This window comes from Zingiber officinale, chromosome 5A (assembly GCF_018446385.1).
Source record: "Zingiber officinale cultivar Zhangliang chromosome 5A, Zo_v1.1, whole genome shotgun sequence".
NCBI classification, from domain to species: Eukaryota; Viridiplantae; Streptophyta; class Magnoliopsida; order Zingiberales; family Zingiberaceae; genus Zingiber; species Zingiber officinale.
In genome coordinates this window covers 140,797,013-140,819,677 of record NC_055994.1, presented here as the reverse complement: position 1 = coordinate 140,819,677, position 22,665 = coordinate 140,797,013, and the positions used below count along the sequence as shown (strand labels likewise).

The following is a 22,665-nucleotide window of genomic DNA, read 5'->3' as shown; positions in this document are numbered from 1 at the left end:
AAAACTATAACATAATAAATACATCCATAGTAAATTGGGTTAGAACTTACAACTGCTCCAAGTAAGGTGCTTGCTAAAAACAGATAAAAGAAGTTTGCAACAAACTGCAACACTACGGTGAAGTCAACATGAACTAGATCAAATTTCTGAATTGCATTAAAAAGCACCACTGATGTAGCATCATTTACAACTCCTTCACCAAACACCAAGCTATAAAGCAAAGGTGTCTCATCCTGATTGAGCACCTGATTTTCAAGTAATAAATTGCAAACATCAGTTAGCTAAAACAAAGTCACTTACATAATATAATATGCTAGAGTTGATAACCTGCAAAGTGCAAACAGAATCTGTAGCAGAAAAGATTGCACCGATAGCTGCATAAACAAGAAAAGACATCAAAAAGGGAAGACTAGTGGCAACATAAAAGTGGAATTAAACAAAACATGTATACAATCAAACAAAAGTACACTGCAAGGTTATTTACCAAGATAATCTCCAATGTCCAATTCACCTATATTCATTTTTCTGAAAAATTCTATGGCACCTGTAAGAGAACAGAGATCAACAAAGAAAATTATTCATCATTTTCATAATTCAAGAGAATACTTCAGTTAATTAAAATTTATAAATAGACTAGTCATATAGGATAAACTGATTTTCATTCAACATTAGCAATTAAGTAAAATAAACTCAAATGTTCCATTGGATCACTTCAAGTTAACTGCATTTGCGACAACAAAATAAGCCAACAAATAAAGATGCCTCAAAACATTCATTTCCTAATATTCAGAAACACTCAGATTTGGGTTGGTTGCATCAATTGGTCTATTGACATTCAAAAAAGTTTGGGCAGATATGATTATGTGCAGACTACAAGTTAAAAATTCACTCAAGATCCTGTGGGGAACAGATCAAGTTAAGCCAATGCAAGTTGGAAGAATTGAATAATCCAATTATATTTAAAATTGATGCTGATAAGTTCTGATCAAATCTATACCTACCCATCCAAGAGTTGGATTAGATATGCATCTCCAAACACCAAGCACCAATATTCACCAACTAAAGAAATCAAAGACTTACCAAATATTAGGGAGAATTTCAACGAAATCATATAATTATCTGCCAAATATTATGAATCAAATATGACAATGAATTCCGTTAGATAAAGCAGCATGTACAATTTACTAATAATGTCATATTTCATTAAAAAAAAGAGTCAAAAAAGGGAGAAGAGAGCAAAAGAGAACAGAAGGAAAAAAAAAAAGACTTGGTGGCAAAATCTTCCTCCACTTCATTGTCATCTACAGAATGGAGGTAAAAATATAATAAATAGATCCACTTTGTCTCTCCCTCCTCCTTTCCAAGTCATAGGAAACCTAAGCTCTGTACTCCTGCATTCATCGCTGAATACTTCGTCGGCTTCTCCAACTACAACATCAAGAATTGGCATGCTGTTCTATTGGATTACCTACACAATCATTCATTATAGGCACATCTTTGATGAAAGGTTGTGGTCTAGTGACAACATCAAGTGTGAGACTAGGTTCTTGCACAAGCATGGCACTAGCAGTCACATCATCTGCTCCATCTTGGTCTACCTGACTAGTTTCACCCACCCACTCCTTCACTTGAGAACCAACCTGCCAACAATACCTTGGCAATTTGTCACCCATTTTGTGGAGGCAAGGTCAAGAATGCATATTGCCTCATTTCGCTAAGGGAAGACATGGCCTCTACTCAATCCATCTCCATGTGGGTGGTAGCATCCTACAACCTCAAGTCACACGACATCGCACAAAGCCAAAGACACCAACAATTTCTTGATGATTTTGAGTCTCATAACCTTTGAAGAGGGGAACATTAACCATCCATGTCATCCTCCATTGAAATCATTGCTCTTATCATCGTCCATTATTACTTGCAAAGGATGCCACGAGGACTTGAGACCAGGCTACCTCCGTACATCTCCTCTAGCCATTAGAACCCCTTGTTGATCTAACTTGAGAAGAAGATCATCAAGCTCTTATTTTAATATAATCCCAATATGTTTTTTTTGTAGGTGTTCATGATTCACCAAACCAATCCTAGACAGTCTTCCCCCTAGTTCGCCTACTGAGCAAATTCGGAGCACAACTTATGCACACTTAGAAGTCGACCTCTAGGATATTCGTCTCATTTGGGATTCGAACCGTAATTATCTCATTTGAGATTTGAACCCTGATTACCTTATTGTTCCCCTAAGTGCTTTACTACCGCACCATGTTTTTTATGCTGCCTATGGTGTAGAAAATGCCCAAGAGATTGTCAACCTTGCTCTACCTCGCTCTCCCCTCTAATTGTCAAGGAGAGAAAAAAACAAAATAAAAAAAATACATATTACTAAGTATTTTATCCTTGCCCAAATTCATGGAGAGCACAAGAAGAAAAGTGACTAGACAAGAGGTCTGCTCGAGAACAAAAAAAGCTTGGTCAGTAATGATGCACATGGCCACTTCCGAGTAACATCAGGAAAAAATGATGAGCTATGCTAGTATAAGCAAACCTATGTGAAATACTTCCACCCACTTGATGAAGGAAAAGATGGGTCTAACTCTTGGGCTTTGTTTATGTGGGCAAATCAATGTGAAAAAAGCTAAGTATTAACACTGTAAAAAACTAGTTGCAAAGTTAATTGAAGATGAAAGAGACTATCACTCATCATTGGCGTCATTTATGTGGGGACTAGGGACAAATTCATATCGCCCCTTTTCTTGTGGGAAGTGTAAGGAGAAGAAAAGCCCAAATCATCATACGCTTACTATCTTGCAACCGCCATCTGATATTGGTCATTGCTTAATTTGAGAACATCTAGCCAGCACCTCGATCGGTAAAAAAGAAGCAAAGTGAAAAGAAAAAAAAACTATTGTTCCAAAGAAAGGAAAATAATCCACAATCCGTTGGTTGGGTGAGGAAGAAGAAGCATCGTCAGTGTCGTAATGCTATTGTCCATCTCCTACATAGCCCCAAGCACAAGCTTACATGATGGCAATTGGCTTCGCCACCCTCATTTTCTTGCCCTCGCCACTGACGTTGCCCTCAAGGGAACAGACGAGAAAAACACTTAAATATCGCCTTCGAGGGATCTCGCCCAGCCCCTTGCTGACATCCAATGCGGCACAGGAGGGCAAGCCCCATGTGGTCAGCTACCTATGGAAGAAGAAGCAGAAATGGCATAAAAAAAAAAAAGGACAGTCCGGTGCACGAAGCTCCCGCCATGCGGGGCCCCGAGGAAGGATCCATTATACGCAACCTTACCCTGCTTTTTGCTAGAAATGGCATAGGAAGAAAAAAAAAAAATGAAACACCATATGAATGTGGCCCTGGACTCCTGGTGGATGCATCAAACTGTGTGTGTGTGGGTGGGTGGGGGGTGATGTTGAGTTAATACTAATGAAAAGTCACATGTAAATGCTTCCTTTTGGGATTCGTACCTTATAATAAATGATGCCATTTGGAATGGAACATAGAAAAAATATACATCTGCACTTGATCAAGTTGATTAAATTCAGCCCAATCATGAAATCAAGTTGACTACTTGGTGATATAAAAGGTGACCACACGGTAAGTTCAAGTTTGACCCATAATCAGCCCCCAAACTAAGCTCAAAAAGTGGACTAGTTTGAATCAATTGAACTGCAAACAAACCAATTGGAAGCAAATAACAGCAATCCGAATTGAAACTCTAAGCACATCTGCACAACCATTGCGAATGTTCACCTAAATCTAAGTCTAGCACTGCTAAGCACAATTTGCAAAGCTTAGATTATGAAATTTGTCTTAAGACTTTTCCATTACCAACTTCACTACACGTTTTCATACTTTTACATTATGCAAATTTTCCTTTTCCATGTAATAAATTTTGCAATGAATGCACGTGAATGTCTTGTATGTTTGACAATAACATTTGGCTCCTTAATCCAAATCTCTCTAAATTTTTTAATTAGAGGTAAAGTGGCAAAGGCTTGCACCTGCTGAAAGTTCTAGAGCCTACATAAACAATAAAGCTCCATCTTACATGGGGAGGATTTGATGAACGTTAGTTACTTCTATCTGTGAATAATAAATTCCCTAACCCAACAAGGAGGGAGCATTTTCAACCTCACATGGTCAGTTGAATCAGAACAATCAAAGAACTTACTCCATAAAAATATGTTCATAGTGCCTTAAGGTGTGCCTCATGGTCATTCATAATGAGGAATAACTCGAGAATCATGAAATTGTCTAACTAAATCAATGCATATGACAAAGATACATTTTATAACTTAGATATGAAGCTACTTTAACAAATTGACACAATGTCAAAATGGTTGATGGCAGAATTAACTTTTCTACTAGTAAAAAGTTCTGCTTTACAGTACAAACCATGCAAATTATAAGAACTCATGTATGTAATAAATGCGTGTTTAGATATGTTACCCTTACCAAGTGAAATTATGACAAAGGAGATCAATGTCCCTACTGCACCAAACAGCATAATTGTCATGAAGTTGCGGAAGAACTGTTTTTTCTTTACTTGGAACCTGATCCATCAAAGGCAAGTTTTCTCAAAAATGTTTTGACATTTCCATTGATATAGTTTAGTAGAATATAGTTGCACACAAGAGATAGAGGACATGATTCAAGAATGATGCATAAACAGCTACAGTAGTTAGGTGTTCAGACCATGATTCTAGATGGCATGTAAATGAAGAACACAACAGAGCATTATGAATGTCTATTTACCTTTTAGAAAGTATGAAATCAAAACATACTTTAACAATAATATGAAATCAAGATGGCAAGTAATATGAAGTGGCATGGTTGTTGAGATCATGATGCATATGAAGAAGAGACGACAGAACATTTCCAATATTGGCATCCTTACTTTTTATGAAAGATGGCATGAAAAACAAGCATTTAACAATAATACAAAATTCAATTACAAATTGAAGGGCGTTCATTGAAATTGATAAAACTCAGATAGGCAATGAGTCAATGACAACAACAATCAAATTTTATCCCACTAAGTAGGATCGGCTATATGGAACCTAAAAATCAAATAGACAAATGAAATAATAAAACTGAAGCTATATGAAACAATTATCCCAGCATGGTCTTGCTTTGCCTTTGCCATCATTCCAAACAAAGGCCCATGATATAAATTCTGAACTATCAGCATACAAAAGTACTTTTACTAATTACTAAAAAACTAAAAGGTGTTTAAAAAGATATGATTAATAATCATCAACTACTATAATGCATGGTTCTTCAATACAAATTGAACAGAGCCTATATGCACCATAAGGCATGAAAGTGTTAATAACTTGCACACATTATTTTGAAAATACTTTGGAAAATATATCATGGATAACTATGATTAGACATAAGCATTTTACAGTTTAAAACCCTTGAACAATAATTTTTTATATCATAGGAATGTGGGGATTCTTGTATGTGATATTTTAATAACACAACTATAAAATTTGAGGGCAAGCAATTGGAAATGCAATTTGAGCAGATATTTTTACTTATATATGTTAATGTTTAATGATATTGATCTCTTACTTCTATAGAAAAAAATGTTTGCCTATTTAAGTGAAAGTACAAGATTAAAGTCCTGGCATAGGGCCTTACTAAGGGTTATACAGACTAACCTATAGAAGCAACTAAATGTTTAAAATCCTCTATTAATTGAGGGGAATAGGATTTGTCCAAGAGGGGTCTCTTATGGTGACCACTACATCGCTTTGATAGGAGATAATAAGCTAATTGGATATCCTAGGGAGTATATATATTAAATGCCTGTAAATGAACTCTATGTGCATGAGTTCCATATTAAAAGAGCTTCTATGTTTGTTCTGTTAGTTAGAGCCCTAGAGCCAATCATTTGATGATTGTATGAACTCATTGTATCATATTCTTGTATATTAATAAAGGTATTTATTTGGTTATTATATTTATTTGTATTAGTGCCAAATAGACTAAGTATAATAGCGTCCTTTAGTAGAAGGTTCATACCTATATCAATCGATTAGTTGAATCGATAGTGAGATGATATAGGGAACACTACTCTAAATCATTCCTAGTCAAGTATTAACATTCAGGGACAATGTTAATACAATAAGACTAGCATGTAGGTCAGCTCGATGACTTGATCTCACAAGTCATGGATATAGAGATATCAAGCTGACACATGGGTATGCATTAGAGAATGTATACTGAATGACCCGCCATGAGAAGGTATCATGGATCGTTATATGAGTGTCATATACTTTCTCATGTGGCTATTAGTATGACTATTAGTCCTTTGACCTGAAATCACCATGGATCCCTACATAAGGAGTTATGTACTTTGGTTTCGTCAAACGTCACCCGTAGAATCGGGTGGACTATAAAGGCGATTCTGGGTATATAACAATTATGCAGAGGGATGAGTGATGTAGATGGGATCTATCCTCCCATATGACGGAGCGACATCGGTATTCTTGATAGAGTGAGACCACTAAGTGCGGTTATGCCCAAATGAGTCAACATTAGATGTCGAGCTCATTTGATCGAGTGAGTCTACTGGAGTTCAAGATTTAGATTGATTAGAGGATGACACCATGCCTCATATCGATCAATCTAGATGTCTAGGATAGAAGGACAATGTCTCATATTGTGAGGAGTCACAATTAGTAGTCACAAGGTGATGTCGGATCTCGACATTCTTGTAACTTGGGTAGTAATGATGTGTTGCTAGATACCGCTCATTACTTATGCTCCTAAATGGGTTTAGGGCATTGCCACCGTTACAAGAACCTATAGGGTCACACACTTAGGACAATTAGATGGAGATTAGGTTCATATGATGAACCAAGAGGATTAGATTCATTTGATGAATCAAATTGGATTAAGAGTAATCCTAATTGGGCTAACTTGAGTTCGACTCAAGTTGATTCATGTGTTCAATGAGTCTAATTTAGATTTTGACTCATTGAATCAATTTAATTTAATGAATTAGATTCATTATATTAAGTTGGCTCGAATCAAATGGTTAGATTAGATCAACCATGGTAGAGATTGGGTCAAGTTTGACTTGACTTGAGAAGGAAGACCAAAGATCAATTTTGACTTGACCTTTTGCCACCTCATTGGTGAGTTGGCATTAGGTGGACCAATAATGATGTTCCACATCATCATGGGTGCCACCTCATGGAAGTTACAAAGCCATTCTCTTTAATGGCTTCATATTAATTGCAATTAATGCAATTAATTTGGGAGTTTTTTTTTAGAGTGGCCGGCCACTTTGTGTTGGAATGTGAATTTCATTTTTCATTCAAGTGGTGTAATTCCTTCTTCCTCCTCCTAGAGTTCTTCTTGCACTCTCCCTCTCCTCCTTCCTTGGCCGAACCACATAGGTGCTAGCACACCTTGGTTTTTGGTCACCTCCATCTAGTGTGTCCGTGTGGATACTTCTAGAGGACCGTACGCTTGACGATCTTGAGATCCGGCACCATTTGGACGAGCGGGATTCGCATAGGGCGCGCATCAAGGGTAAAGATCTTCATGTAGATCTAGTGTCTTTGTAACTCGTACTCGTATGTTTTGCGAATTTTTCTTGCACGGATCCGTTGGCCTTGGGTGATTCGGGGTTTCCGCGACGCGAAAAGCGGTTTTCGCGGCCCGATGAACCCAACAGTGGTATCAGAGCCACGTGCAAGGCTTGTACGAGTTTGTTTTTGGTTTTATGAAAACTAAAAGTTTCTGTAATTTTCTGTAAAATTATGATTTTCGAGTTTTTATGGGTAATTTTTCCGTAGAAGCGAAGCACAAGTGTCTCGGCACTTGTAGGCTTCGGCTACCGGAATGATTTTTCCAAAACGACTTCGTTTTGCCCCAAAATTTTTGGGGACAGCGGGCTTGGGTGCCATTAGATCGCTTAGGAGCAACTCGCGATGGTTAGATCGCGGGTAGGGGTACTGCCCCTAACCCCGCAAGGGGATTTGCTCCGCGGTTGCACCCGAAATCGCTAAAAACGAACCCGCCGGGAAGATTTTTCCGAAACGGCAATGTCTCGGCCCAAATCGTTTTGGGACAGCGGGTTTAGGCGCTGTTGGATCGCAAAGGAACCCTCGCGATGGTTAGATCGCGGGTAGGGGCGCTGCCCCTGGGCCCCGCAAGGGGATCCGTTCCGCGATTGCGCCCGAAACCGCTAAACGGGACCGCTGGAAAATTTTTACTCGTAAAAAATTGTAAAAATTAATTTTAAAATTATAAAAAATTATGAAAATATATAATTTTGAATTATATATTAATTTTGTGATAGTCATGGCCCAAAAACCCAATATGATTGGTTGTGTTGTAATTCATAATACGGCATGCGTGCCGTTATGTGTTTGCGCGTGTTGTATGTTTTATTTATTCGCGACCTGCGCGTCGTGCCTTCTCTTATATTCTTGTTGTAAATTAGATTTAGACTCGAATGTAACTCAAGTTTCAAATTGTAATGTACAAATTGGAGCGGTGGAGGGTCCACACAAGACGGAGTTCCGAGGCGGGCACGAGCAACACAAGGTGGTCAAAGGGAGGAGCTTGGAGAAGCTGTTGACCCTAGGTTGACCAATCGATCTTCTCATTGGCTTGAGAAGATCGTAGTAGGGCCATGACTAAATCACAAATAGATTAATTAATTGCTTGTGTATGTGATGCATATTTAATAAGTAGTTAATTAATTAGTGCCTTACGATTAGATTAGATCTAAGTCGTGCACATGATGTACCCTTGCGATTAGATTAGATCTAAGTCGTGCACAAGATGCATCCTTTTTCGATTAGATTAGATCTCAATCGACTCAACTCTAATGCCTAACCGTGCCCTGATACCTATCACTACCTCGATCACATGTATTGTTGAATCTGTCAAAGCAGAGCAATACATATTATCTTGGTAGGGTACGGAGGGACAATTTTAGTCCCGCCTATCAACGCATGGGTGAATACAAACTCAATTAGATTGAGCATTCCTAGTTACTCGGTTGGATCGAGTCAACTATAGGCATTCTTCCAACGGTTGGAAAAGATAGGTCAAAATCACATCTATATTAACTCTCGGGCGTATTAGCCAAAGCTAACTCGAGTTTTAACATAAATGCGGATATTGATTTTATAAACAAGAGTTGCATAGAGATGTAATTGATAATCGTTACCTACCGATCATACTAAGCCTTGGGCGTATTAGCCAAAGCTAACTCAAGGGTTAGTATGATGTGGATCTTGTCCCACAAGAATTATAGAATTCAGTGGGAGCATCATTTAATTAAAGGACTAATTAAATGATTTTAAAAGAATATGATATTTATTTCTGCAAATTTTCTGTTGTAGATAACCATGACGTCAAACACGAATTCCTTCTCCCTGCGATCTGTCCTTGAGAAAGACAAGCTCAACGGAGCAAACTTCCTGGACTGGTACAGGAACCTGAGAATAGTTCTCACCCAAGAAGCACGTTCGGAGCAGCCCATTCCGGAGGCTCCTCCGCCAACGCGAGATGACAAAGATGCTTACAAGAAGCATCAAGACGACGATTAGATGTGTCTTGTCTAATGCTCGCGACCATGAACTCGAGCTTGAGCAACACGAGTTGATGAGCGCCACGATATGGTTGAGCATCTTCGCCAACTATATCGGGGACAAGGCATGAGAGATTTGAGATCTCTAAGGCATTGTTTGATGTACGAGATACTCCTGGAGGTCCTTATGTACTCAAGATGATTGGGTACATAGAGAACCTCAAAGACGGGTTCCCACTAAGAGGCCACCGACTTAATCTTGCAATCCTTGCCGGATAGCTATAGTCAATTCGCTCAACTATAACATGAACGAGATCGACAAGCCACTGCCCGAGTAGTATGTTACGAACTGCCGAGATTAACCTTAAGAAGGTTAGCCCATTCACGGTCCGTACATAAGGGCAAAGGCAAGCCCAAAGGCAAAGGAAAGTCCTGCCAAGGGCAAAGGCAAATCAAGCCCAAAGGAGGGTCGCCAGGATGCTACCGCCCACCGCGTCGACCGCACCTGGAAGAGGAACCGCAAGGTATACTTGGAAGATCTTAAGAAGAAGCGGAGTGAGACTCCTTGTATATATGTTATGAAGTCAATCTATCTATTTCACATGGGTATTAGATATTGGACGTGCTTCTCACATTTGTGTTGGAGTGTAGCAGAGCATTCGCAAAGGGCGAGGTGGACCTACAAGTAAGCAATGGAGCACGTTGCTGTAGGAACTTATCATTATCTTTGCCCTTGGACTAAATTTAGATGATTGTTGTTATGTCCGCTCTTACTAAGAACATAGTTTCAGTTTCTTGTTTAGACAAGAAAGGATACTCTTTATAATAAAAGACAAATGTTGTTCGCTTTATTTAAAAGATATGTTCTATCAGTGCACCACTAATAAACGGACTCTATATTCTAAACCTTGAGAGCCCTATCTATAACATTAGTACCAAGAGGTTCAAGTCAAACGATACGAACCAAACGTATCTGCATCGCCAGTCATATAAACGATAAGCGCTATCCCACTCCATAAGGATGGTTCATTGGACTCATTTGATTGAATCATATGAGATACGCGAGTCATGCCTACGAGGCAAGATAACCAAGACTCCCTTTAGTGGGCACGAGAGAGCGACTAATTTTTAGGACTCATACATAGTGATGTATGTGGCTCTTTCAATGTCATTGCTAGAGGCGGTTATAGGTACTTCATCACATTTGATGACTTCAAGAGATATGGTTATGTGTATTACATATAAATCTGAATCCTTTGAAAGTTCAAAGAATTCAAGAACGAAGTCTTGGCAAGAGTATTAAGGTACTTGATCGGATCGAGGTGGTGAATACTTAAGCCGTGAGTTTCGTGACTACTTAGGAGTGTGGGATTTTATCTCAACTCACTCCTCCCGGAACACCACGGTGGAATGGTGTATCCGAAAGGAGGAATCGTACCTTATTAGATATGGTACGATCTATGCCGAGTCACACAGATCTTCCGACATATCTATGGGGATACGCTCTAGACACGGCAGCTTTCATACTCAACCGAGTTCCATCAAAGGTCGTGATAAAGACACCATATAGGATATGGACGGGAGAGATGCCAGTGTCTTTCATGAGGATTTGGGGTTGTGAGGCTTACGTCGACGCCAAGTCTCGCACAAATTAGGACCCAACCGACAAGTGCTATTTCATGGATATCCCAAGGAAACTAAGGATATTATTTACATTCCCAGTCAACATAGTTGTGGCAAAGATCGGGTCTTTCTAGAAAGGGACTTTGTTTCTGAAAGACTAGTGGGAGCACGCTCGATCTTGAAGAAGTTCAAGATGCGAACAATAAGACTGATGCAAATTGAACCGGAACCACAAAGTGTTATGGATGATGTTGTTCCACAAGGAGTTGAGGAACAACAACCGTTCAAGTAGACATACCTCTTCGCAGTCCGATAGGGGTCGTCACCCGAGAGATACTCATTTCTCTTATCCGATCACGATGACGTTATGCTCAGAGGATGAGCCTACCACCCATCGTGAAGTCGTGATGAGACCAGATTCCGAGCAATGGCTAGAGGCCATGAGATCCGAAATGAAGTCCATGTACACCAACCAAGTACGGACTTTGGTTGATCCACTTGAATGGGTAAAACCCATCGGGTGTAAGTGGGTCTTTAAGAGAAAGACCGATACGGATGGACTTATCTATAAGGGTCGCTTGGTAGCTAAAGGTTTTAAGCAGATTCATGGTATCGACTATGATGAAACCTTTTCTCCAAAGCGATGTTTAAGTCTATTCGGATCACGCTTGCTATTGCAACCATGACTACGAGATATGGCAAATGGATGTCAAACCGCGTTTCGAATGAAACCTACTCGAGGATGCGTATACGACACAACCCGAGGGTTTTAGATCCACAAATAAGAGTAGAGTATGCAGTCGACAGTCCATTTATGGACTAAAGCAAGCTTCTCGGAGTGGAATCTTAGATTCGATGATGCAATCAAACAGTTTGGTTTCATCAAGAACGAAGATGAACCTTGTGTCTACAAGAAGGTTGTAGGGGATATAGTTGTATTCCTCATATTGTATGTGGGAGACATACTACTCATCGGGAAGGACATCCCTATGCGTCAGACTGGCTAGGGAGTTGCTTCTCAATGAAGGACTTAGGTGAGGCATCCCGCATTCTAGGGATACAGATCTATAGAGATAGATCTAAGAGATTGCTAGCCCTGTCAGAGTACATACATCGACAAGGTACTCCTTGGTTTGCCATGCAGAACTCCAAGGGATTTATGCCGATGTCATACGGCGTGAGTCTTCAAGACTCAAAGTCCCTCTTAGAGAGGAGAGAGACCGTGGATCAGATCCCTTACGCCTCCCATAGGATCGATCACGTACGCCATGCTATGTACTCGACCGATGTCTCGTATGCTTTGAGCGTGACGAGCAGATACCATCCAGGTGAAAGTCATGGATAGCGGTCAAGAATATTCTTAAGTACTTAAGAAGGACTAAAGAATATTTCTTGATATATGGAGGCAATGATGAGCTAGTTGAAGGGTTACGGTGATGCTAGCTTCCGGACCCACCGGGATGACTATAGATCGCAATCGGGATTCGTATTTTGATTAATGGTGGCGCCACCGGTGAAGAGTTCAAGCAGATACGAGTTGATTCTACAATGGTCGAGTACATCACGCATCGAAGCGTGAAAGGAGGCGTTTGATCCGCAAGTTCATCATCGAACTTGGGTGGTTCCCAGCATTGCTGACCATTAGCTCTATCGTGACAACAATGGATCTATAGCACAAGCGAACCTCGCTCACACCAGCGGACCAAGCGTATACTACGGCGCTTCCATCATTCGAGAGATTATCGATAGAGGAGATGTGAAGATTTCAGAGTACCCACAGAGGCTAACATCGCAGATTCCTCGACCAAGGCTATGACAGAGGAAGCATGATGGTCACACTAGGTCAGGCCTCAGAGCCTATAATGATTGGCACTAGTCTAGTGGGAGATTGTTAGTTAGAGCCCTGAGCCAATCATTTGGTGATTGTATGAACTCTTATCAGATCATATTCTTGTATATTAATAAAGGCATTTGTTTGGTTATTATACTTATTCAGTATTAGTGTCAAATAGACTAAGTATAATAGCGTCCTCGAGTAGAAGGTTCATACTTATATCAATCGATTAGTTGAATCGATAGTGAGATGATATAGGAACACTACTCTAAATCATTCCTAGTCGAGTATTAACATTCTGGACAATGTTAATACAATAAGACTAGCGTGTAGGTCACTCGATGACTGATCTCAAGTGGATATGAGATATCGTCGACATGGGTACGTTAGAGAATGATATCGAATGACCCGCCACGAGAAAGTATCGTGGATCGTTATATGAGTGTCATATACTTTCTCACGTGGCTATTAGTATGACTATTAGTCCTTCGACCGAAGTCACCATGGATCCCTATATAAGGAGTTATGTATTTTGGTATCGTCACCCGTAACTGGGTGGACTATAAAGGCGATTACTGGGTATATAACGAATTATGCAGAGGGATGTGAGTGATGTAGATGGGATCTATCCCTCCCATATGACGGGAGCGACATCGGTATTCTTGATAGAGTGAGACCACTAAGTGCATGGCCATGCCCAAATGAGTCAACATTAGATGTTGAGCTCATTTGATCGAGTGAGTCTACTTGGAGTTCAAGATTTAGATTGATTAGAGGATGACACGGTCTATGCCTCATATTGATCAATCTAGATGTCTAGGATAGAAGGACAATGTCATATATTGTGAGGAGTCACAATTAGTAGTCACAAGGTGATGTCGGATCTCGACATTCTTGTAACTTGGGTAGTAATGATGTGTTGCTAGATACCGCTCATTACTTATGCTCCTAAATGGGTTTAGGGCATTGCCAACGTTACAAGAACCTATAGGGTCACACACTTAGGACAATTAGATGGAGATTAGGTTCATATGATGAACCAAGAGGATTAGATTCATTTGATGAATCAAATTGGATTAAGAGTAATCCTAATTGGGCTAACTTGAGTTCGACTCAAGTTGATTCATGTGTTCAATGAGTCTAATTTAGATTTTGACTCATTGAATCAATTTAATTTAATGAATTAGATTCATTATATTAAGTTGGCTCGAATCAAATGGTTAGATTAGATCAACCATGGTAGAGATTGGTTCAAGTTTGACTTGACTTGAGAAGGAAGACCAAAGGTCAATTTTGACTTGACCTTTTGCCACCTCATTGGTGAGTTGGCATTAGGTGGACCAATAATGATGTTCCACATCATCATGGGTGCCACCTCATGGAAGTTACAAAGCCATTCTCTTTAATGGCTTCATATTAATTGCAATTAATGCAATTAATTTGGGAGTTTTTTTTTAGAGTGGCCGGCCACTTTGTGTTGGAATGTGAATTTCATTTTTCATTCAAGTGGTGTAATTCCTTCTTCCTCCTCCTAGAGTTCTTCTTGCACTCTCCCTCTCCTCCTTCCTTGGCCGAACCACATAGGTGCTAGCACACCTTGGTTTTTGGTCACCTCCATCTAGTGTGTCCGTATGGATACTTCTAGAGGACCGTACGCTTGACGGTCTTGAGATCCGGCACCATTTGGACGAGCGGGATTCGCGTAGGGCGCGCATCAAGGGTAAAGATCTTCTTCATGTAGATCTAGTGTCTTTGTAACTCGTACTCGTATGTTTTTCGAATTTTTCTTGCACGGATCCGTTGGCCTTGGGTGATTCGGGGTTTTCGCGACGCGAAAAGCGATTTTCGCGGCCCGATGAACCCAACATGTTCCTATAGCGTAATTTGGTTGTAATCTTAGATAGAACTAAAATAAGAAGAGTTTCTTAAAATTTTTGACAGAGACCCAAAAATAATTTCCTTGAGGTGTGACTTCTCCACACATCTCTTGTTGGGGCTCTTCTATATGGGGTAGCTATATAGAATCACAATTAGGAGCTGGACTGTCCTAGTCCTTATGGAAATCAAAGAGTTAATTGCACACAGATCATTTATGCACCAACCTTTTACATCATAAATTATATGTGCCTTAGGTAAAGTAGGGGCAAGAGGGGTGTAGTTCAAGACCTAGCTCACCTTGTTCAATCTAATCAAAGCTTTAGTACTAAGTAAAAGTTTACGCTTGTCAAAGCACTTCACTAATGGCATGGTAAAAATATTAAGCAATGTTTTATTTACTATTATATTCTTTTGAATTTAAAATATTTTAAGGGATTTGTTAATGTTTCTTTATATAAAGAACTCTAAATCACAAACCTAATTCAGTTTAATTTAATTTTTATTTTTATTTGTGAAACTTGCTCTCTATAAAAGAAAAGTCTTTCTAAAGGTTTATGCATCAAGAGAAAGTTTGTTGGTGATTTCCATAAAATGGAAAAGAATGGAAGGAAAAGGAACCATAACAGTGTTGTGTCTGTTCAATTGTGTCCCTTCATGTATTGGTGTCTTTTGATGTATGAACGAACGGTTGTGATGCAAAAGACATGTCTTATCATAGAAAATGATTCGAACATTATAAAACTCCAAGTGTTGTTTGTATATTATTATATTGCTGTAACAATATACAAATATTCAATTGTCGATCTTGAATAAATCCAAGATATGCGGGGTTGTTTTCAAGTGTGCACTTTGAAAACAATATTATTAGGGAATCCATGGTATCTTGGAGGAACATTTGCTTAGTCCGAGTGCATCACCGTGGTGGGAGCAAACAGTTTCTTAAGGAAAGCGAGTGTACACTCCTTGGATTCATTCTCTAATTTATTGAAGGAATTACGAAATTCCTCGACGGCATCAATTCTCTGATAAGGGCAGAATTGAAGAAGCAAAATCTGCAACATAAGACAGCAACAACGTGACAGAAGCATATTCAACCAAGATTTCCCACCAACAATCTTAAGAAACTATTTATGACTTCTCAAGAAAATTCACTTCGTAACTTTGCTATAGATTTTGTCAAGTTTAAAAGGTTCAATGGAGAAAACTTACGGCGTTCGCAAAAGAAATTGCATTTCCTACTCACTTTATTAAATGTGGTGTATGCTCTTACGGCATCGAAACCAGCAGAAAAAGAAATGAAACTGTAGTACAAACAAGGGCAAGACAAAAATGGGATCAAGACGATTATGCGTGCAAGGGGCATATTTGCAATGCAATGTTTGATGCTTTATTCAACCAATACTACAACAAGGAAACCACAAAGGAAATATAAGACTCACTTGAAGCTAAGTATCAATTTGAAGATGCTATAAGCAAGAAATTTCTGGTTCCAAATTTTTCCAATATCGCATGGTCGACATTAGAAAAATTATTGAGCAATTCCATGTTTATACTCAATTTTCATAACATGAAATGCATATGGATGAATCTATTGTTGTGTCTTTGGCGATTGACAAACTTTCTAATTCATGGAAATATTATAAAAATAATCTTAAGCATAAAAAGGAGGATTTGTCTCTAGATGAATTGGCTAGCCATCTTCGTATTGAGAAAGATTTTTGCACTAACAATTCGAAGGAATAGTCCTCTAAGGTGTTTATGGTGGAGGAAATCAAAAATCCAAGGAACAATAATAATGGTAACTCCTCTAAAAATAAAAAGAGGAAAGTTGATGACAAGAAATATAACTCTAGGAACCAAAAAAGAAAAGATAACCGTCATCATTGTGGTAAACCAGGGCACTACAAAAGAGAATGTAGTATCTTAAAGAAACAAAATAAGGTGGGAAGGTATGAGTATGTGGCTATGATCATAGAGGCATGTTTCGTTGATGATTCCCAAGATTGGTGAATTGATACCGGTGCTACAAAGCACATTTGTATTAATAGAAACTAATTCTCTACCTATTCACCAGTTGAAGAAAAGATAATTATCTATATGGGGACCACTCTACGACAATCGTCAAAGGAATTGGTACCATCAAATTGGAGTTCACGGAAGACACGTTGACTAATGTGTATCATGTTCCTGAAGTTAGGAGGAAACTTATTTCTGAAAGCATACTTAGCAAGTGTGGCTTCAAAATTGTCATTGAATCTGTTTTGTAATCATCCTTAAAGGAGGTGTATTTGTTGGCAAAGGATTTGTGTATAATGGAATGTTTAAAATGCATATAAATAAAATTGTTGCTTCTGTTTATATGGTTGATTCATTTAATTTGTGACATTTTCGTTTAGGACATGTTAATTCTTGAAGAATGCATGACATGAGTAATCTGAATTTAATACCAAAAATATAAGGATGACATACTAGAAAAATGCAAAGTCTGCATGCAAAACAAAAAAACTAAAACTCCATTTCCTAATAAAAAGAACTAGTTCTATATTGGAATTAATACATAGTGATGAATGTATGTGATTTACATGCTACGCCTACTAGGGGAGGAAAATGTTATTTTCTTTCCATTATCGATGAAGGGGAGTCTTGCGCAACGGTAAAGTTGTTGCTTTGTGACCAAGGTCACGGGTTCGAATCCTGGAAACAACCTCTTGTAAAAAACAGGGTAAGGCTGGGTGCAATGGATCCTTCCTCAGGACCCCACATAGCGGAAGCTTCGTGCACCGGGCTGCCCTTTATCGATGATTTTTCTAGATATTGTTATGTTTATTTAATGAGGACTAAGGATGAACTATTTGATAAACTTAAAATTTATGAGACCGAAATAAAAAATCTATGTAATTCTAAAGCTTAAATGTCTTAGAAGTGATAGAGGAGGTGAACATAACTTTTCTAAATATTGTGAAGATATGAGCATTGTGCATGAACTATCTTCTGCATATACTCCTCAACAAAATGGAATAGCAGAAAGGAAAAATAGAACTCTTATTGAAATGGCGAATACTATGTTGAGGAATCAACAACTAAGGACTATTGGGGTGAAGCGATAATGATTGCATGTCACATTCTAAATTGTGTTCCTTCTAAAGGAAATAAAGTTATCCCATATGAATTATGGAAGAAACGCAAGCTTAATCTATCTTACTTACAAGTTTGGGGATGTAGAGCTATTGTTAGACTTCCTGAACCAAAAGTGAGGAAGTTAGGAGAGAAGGGTATTGAGTGCATCTTCTTGGGTTATGCTGAAAATAGTAAGGCATACAGGTTCCTTGTTATTGAACCCAATAATTCTATTTCTGTCAATGTCATATTTTATGAGAACAGAATTTTTACTATACCTAAAGCCTTAGATTCTGAAGTTCCTCATGATTCTACTACTAGCACATCAATAGTCAATAATGAAGTAATTGTTCATGCAAATGTTGATGTTAATCCTCCTAAATTAAGGACAAGTAAATGGGCTCAAAAGGATCCTTTGGACCTGACTTTGTTATGCAGGGAACTAGGAATTCAAATGTGAAACAGATAACCACATACGGAATCTGATCCCAAAACATATGAAGAAGCAATGAAGTCTAGGGATGTTGCATGCTGGAAAGAAGCAATTAATGATGAGATGGAGTCTATTATGAGCAATAAAACGTGGAAATTGGTTGATCTTCCACATAGCTCAAAACCAATCGGTTGCAAATGGATCTTTAAAAAGAAGATGAAAGTTGAGGCAAGGTTAGTAGTAAAGGGCTTTAAACAAAAGGAAGACCTAGACTATTTTGATACCTATGCACCCGTTGTTAGGTTTGCTATGATTAGAACCGTGATTGCATTAGTATCAATTTATCATCTTGAGATATATCAAATAGATGTAAAAACAACGTTTCTTAATAGAAAGCTAGATAAGGAGATCTATATGGAACAACTGGAATAGTTCATTATGCCTAGACAAGAGCATAAAAGTGTGTAAATTGGTTAAATCATTATATGAACTTACATAGGCTTCTAAACAATGACATGAAAATTTTGGTCAAGTGATAGTTGGTCAAGTGATAGTTGCTAATCCTTGGAAACAGCCTCTTGCAAAAAGTAGGGTAAGGCTGCGTACAATGGATCCTCCCCCAGGACCCCGCATGGCAGGAGCTTCGTGCACCGAGCTGCCTTTTTTTTTTTTTTTTGATAGTTGCTAATGGATTTAAAATCCATGAATACGATAAATGTGTGTATAGTAAGTTTAACCATAGTAAAGGTGTTATTATTTGTCTTTACGTGGATGACATGTTGATCTTTGGAACCGATATGATTAGTGTAAATGACACTAAATTATTGTTGTCATCCTTCTTTGATATGAAATATTTGGGTCTTGTTCTTTCACAATCTCATTATATTGAAAAAAATATTGGGAAACTTTGACCATTTTGATTGTAAGACCGTTACAACACCTTTTGATTCTAGTATTAAACTGTATCATAATACGGGAAGGACAGATAACCAACTAGAATATGCTTTGTTCCTTGATGTATGCAATGATATCGACTAGACTTGATATTGCATTTGCAATTGGAAAATTGAGTAGGTATACCAACAATCCTAGTCAATTGCGCCGGAATGCAATTTATCGAGTATTGAAGCACTTAAGACACTACGGATTATGATATATATTATCTTGGATATCCTAAAATTCTAGAAGAATATCTAGTTGGATATCTTATTCAAAAGATCATACAACTATAAGTGGATGGATATTCAGAATTAGTGGAATCATATCTTGGGTTCTAAAAAAGCAAACTTATATTGTTGATTCCACAATGACAGCCAAGTTTATAGCTCTTGCTTCGTGTGCTAAGGAAGTAGAATGGTCAAGGAACCTGTTAATGGAAGTTCCTTTGTGCAAAAACCAATGCCTCCATTTGCTATACGTTGTGAAAGTGAGGCTACACCATTAAGGGCATATAACAATATTTACAATGAAAAATTGAGGCATATTGGATTGAGACATAATTCAGTTAGACAATTAATATCTGAATATATCATAACTATAGACTATGTGAAGTCAAGTCTTACTTGATTGACCCTTTGACAAAAGGCCTTATAAGGGATCTAGTTTTGAGAACGTCAAAGGAGATGGGACTAAAGTCAACTTATTGATCATCAATAGTAGAAACTTGACTCAACTTTGGGTGATTTCCAAATCTTGGGTTCAATGAGCAAAGTATATTATATGGATGGTTGAAGCACTTAATTTGTCTAAGAAAGTGCTTGATTCACGTAATGGAATGGTTGGGAAAAGCTTCTAAGCTTTGAATGGAGTTATAAAGGGCAATCCTTTGGAATACTTAGTTACGTGGGTATTCTTTATAACATCCACCTATGTGAATATAGGAGATAGGGTCGTCTCTAGTGTGGTCTGGCTAACTACATAAATATTCATGGAAAACCAAGGTATTAAGACACAAGGTCAATCCACGTGTCGCCAATATGAATATCGAGGATAAGGAAAGTCTATGTGTGAGATTGCTCCGGTTAATCGAATAAGGTCGATGGTTCAAAGCTGGTCTACTGGTCACCTTGGTTAGCATTTGAGAGGTCTTCACTATGTAAAGGTTCCAATCCATTGGATACCTTTATTTATGCATAAGGCTTGTCACTTGATAAATGAAAGTTTTCAAAATTTCATTTTTATGGAAATGATGGACGATTGTTGGTGATTTCTATAAAATGGAAAAGAATAAGTTGTGTCTGTTTAATTGTCCCTTCATGTATTGGTGTCTTTTGATGTTTGAAAGAAAGGTTGTGATCCAAAAGACATGTCTTATCATAGAGAATGATTCAAACACTATAAAACTCCATTATGCACAAACACTCCATCATCTTCATATCAAAAACCTTTCCTCTCAAAATTACTTGCTTTCAAAGTGTTGTTTGTATATTGTTATACTGCAGTAACAATATACAAGCATTCAATTGTTGATCTTGAATAAATAATCTAAGGTATTCGGGGTTGTTTTCAAGCGTGCACTTTGGAAACAACATTATTAAGGAATCCATTGTATCCTGAAGGAACATTTGCTTAGTTCGAGTACATCACCATGGTGGGAGCAAATAGTTTCTTAAGAAAAACGAGTGTATGCACCTTGCATTTGTTCTCTAATTTATTGAAGGATTTACAGAGTTCCTCGACAGCGGCAATTCCTTGATAAGAGCAGAATTGAAGAAGCAAAATTAGCAACAATAATAGTTCCCTGACAAAAGCATATTCGACCAAGACTTCCCTTGACCAATAAAGTCATGGTCAAGGGAAGTGGAGACTTCTCTAGGGTCCTCCTCTTATTCTTATTCTCAATATTTCAAGACAATATTCTTTTACATGACAGGCCTCAATACACCATCATGCTGATAGCAAAGACAACACTGATTGCACCCTTCAGCTGTGATAAGACAGAATTAAGCCCGCAGGAGCTAAACACTTCATTTTACAATGAGATTTGGAGAACTGTTGATTAGATTTATTATTTGGTGTCTCTTCTTCGAAATTGGCAAGTTTAATAATCGTGGAACCAATATTTTAATGTCTGATTCCAACATTAGCTAGATCAGTAACTACAGATTTGGTTGTTAAAGTGTCAGGTTGTCCTAGTTTGCAGGACCCATGATGGAAGCCTCATACCATAACGAAACTATGAAGCTCAAAACTCAAACGAAAGAAACGAACATACGAATCATTTCCCCGGTGTAAAAACTAACAAGTGAAACTGGAACAAAGAATATAAAAAGTACCCTGCGTTGAAGATTATTGGTGGAAGCACATAGATAAAGAAGAGATCTTCACTGAAGACCATAATATGTGAGTTCTTCCCTTGCGTCAAGAGACGAATTACGGCGCCAGTGCACAGTCCCTGCGTTCAAAACCGCCCCCAAATCATCTCATGCCTCCCACTAAACAGTAAGTACCAAACAGTTCGAACATTACCAAAAAAAACCAGAAGACAATCAGAGACTCACAATGATTAATGAAGTAATGGACTCATTCATCCAGCGATTCTCCTCCAGCAGGTGGCCAATAACGATGCAGGCGCAGATGAGCGCCACGAAGATGTTGATCGACACCACCGACGCATGATCCGAGGTCCCGAGCTGAGAGATCCCCAGCTTCATCGCTAGACTCGATAAATCCACGGCCATGGCACCGCCCCGGCCGCAGTATTCCGGCGGAGATCTCTCACCAGAAGACAAGCGTCAGCGCAGACCCCGGTGTGTGTGGGCTGTAAAAAAACAGATTTTTGCAACGCAACGGGAGCAGCCGAGAGGCCATTTTTATCTTCGAGATCGCGTCCAACGAATTGGCTTCGTGTCTGGTGTTCTCGGCGTTGCGTCTGATCTCGTGGTCACGTGAGCCGAACGGCTTGCTACGGAGTAAACCTTCATCGTCCATAATTTTTTTCCTTTTTAACAGAAAAAAAAAAAGCAAATAGGTAAACATTTATGTCCTCTTAAATTGAAAAAAAATCAATATTATTTAAAATTATATATATATGGACAGATTTATTGAAAAAAAAGTTTTAATTGATTAAAATTGCTTAATCAGAAATATATTAAATTAGATTAGATTTGGGTGCAATTGTGATTGTACCAAATAGTATATGAATCGGCAAATTAACCGATTTGAGCCACGTTGACCAATTATAGCAGCGGTGGTGACCAACTCGGATTTGGC

At 38.5% G+C, this 22,665-nt stretch overlaps 1 protein-coding gene across 1 annotated transcript in view; it reads right to left on the bottom strand.

Annotated features, from left to right (window-relative positions):
- LOC121982136 (sodium/hydrogen exchanger 2-like) overlaps positions 1 to 22,271 on the bottom strand; it is a 30,671-nt gene extending 8,400 nt beyond the window's left edge. Inside the window, exons 1-6 of the mRNA XM_042535050.1 lie at positions 21,954 to 22,271; positions 21,729 to 21,847; positions 4,462 to 4,559; positions 485 to 544; positions 328 to 374; positions 51 to 245 (exon numbers count right to left, since the gene is read on the bottom strand). Of these exons, the coding sequence (XP_042390984.1) occupies positions 51 to 245; positions 328 to 374; positions 485 to 544; positions 4,462 to 4,559; positions 21,729 to 21,847; positions 21,954 to 22,133 (699 nt within the window). The 5' untranslated portion in view covers positions 22,134 to 22,271. The remainder of the gene's footprint in view (positions 1 to 50; positions 246 to 327; positions 375 to 484; positions 545 to 4,461; positions 4,560 to 21,728; positions 21,848 to 21,953) is intronic.
- Positions 22,272 to 22,665: the final 394 nt, after the last annotated feature.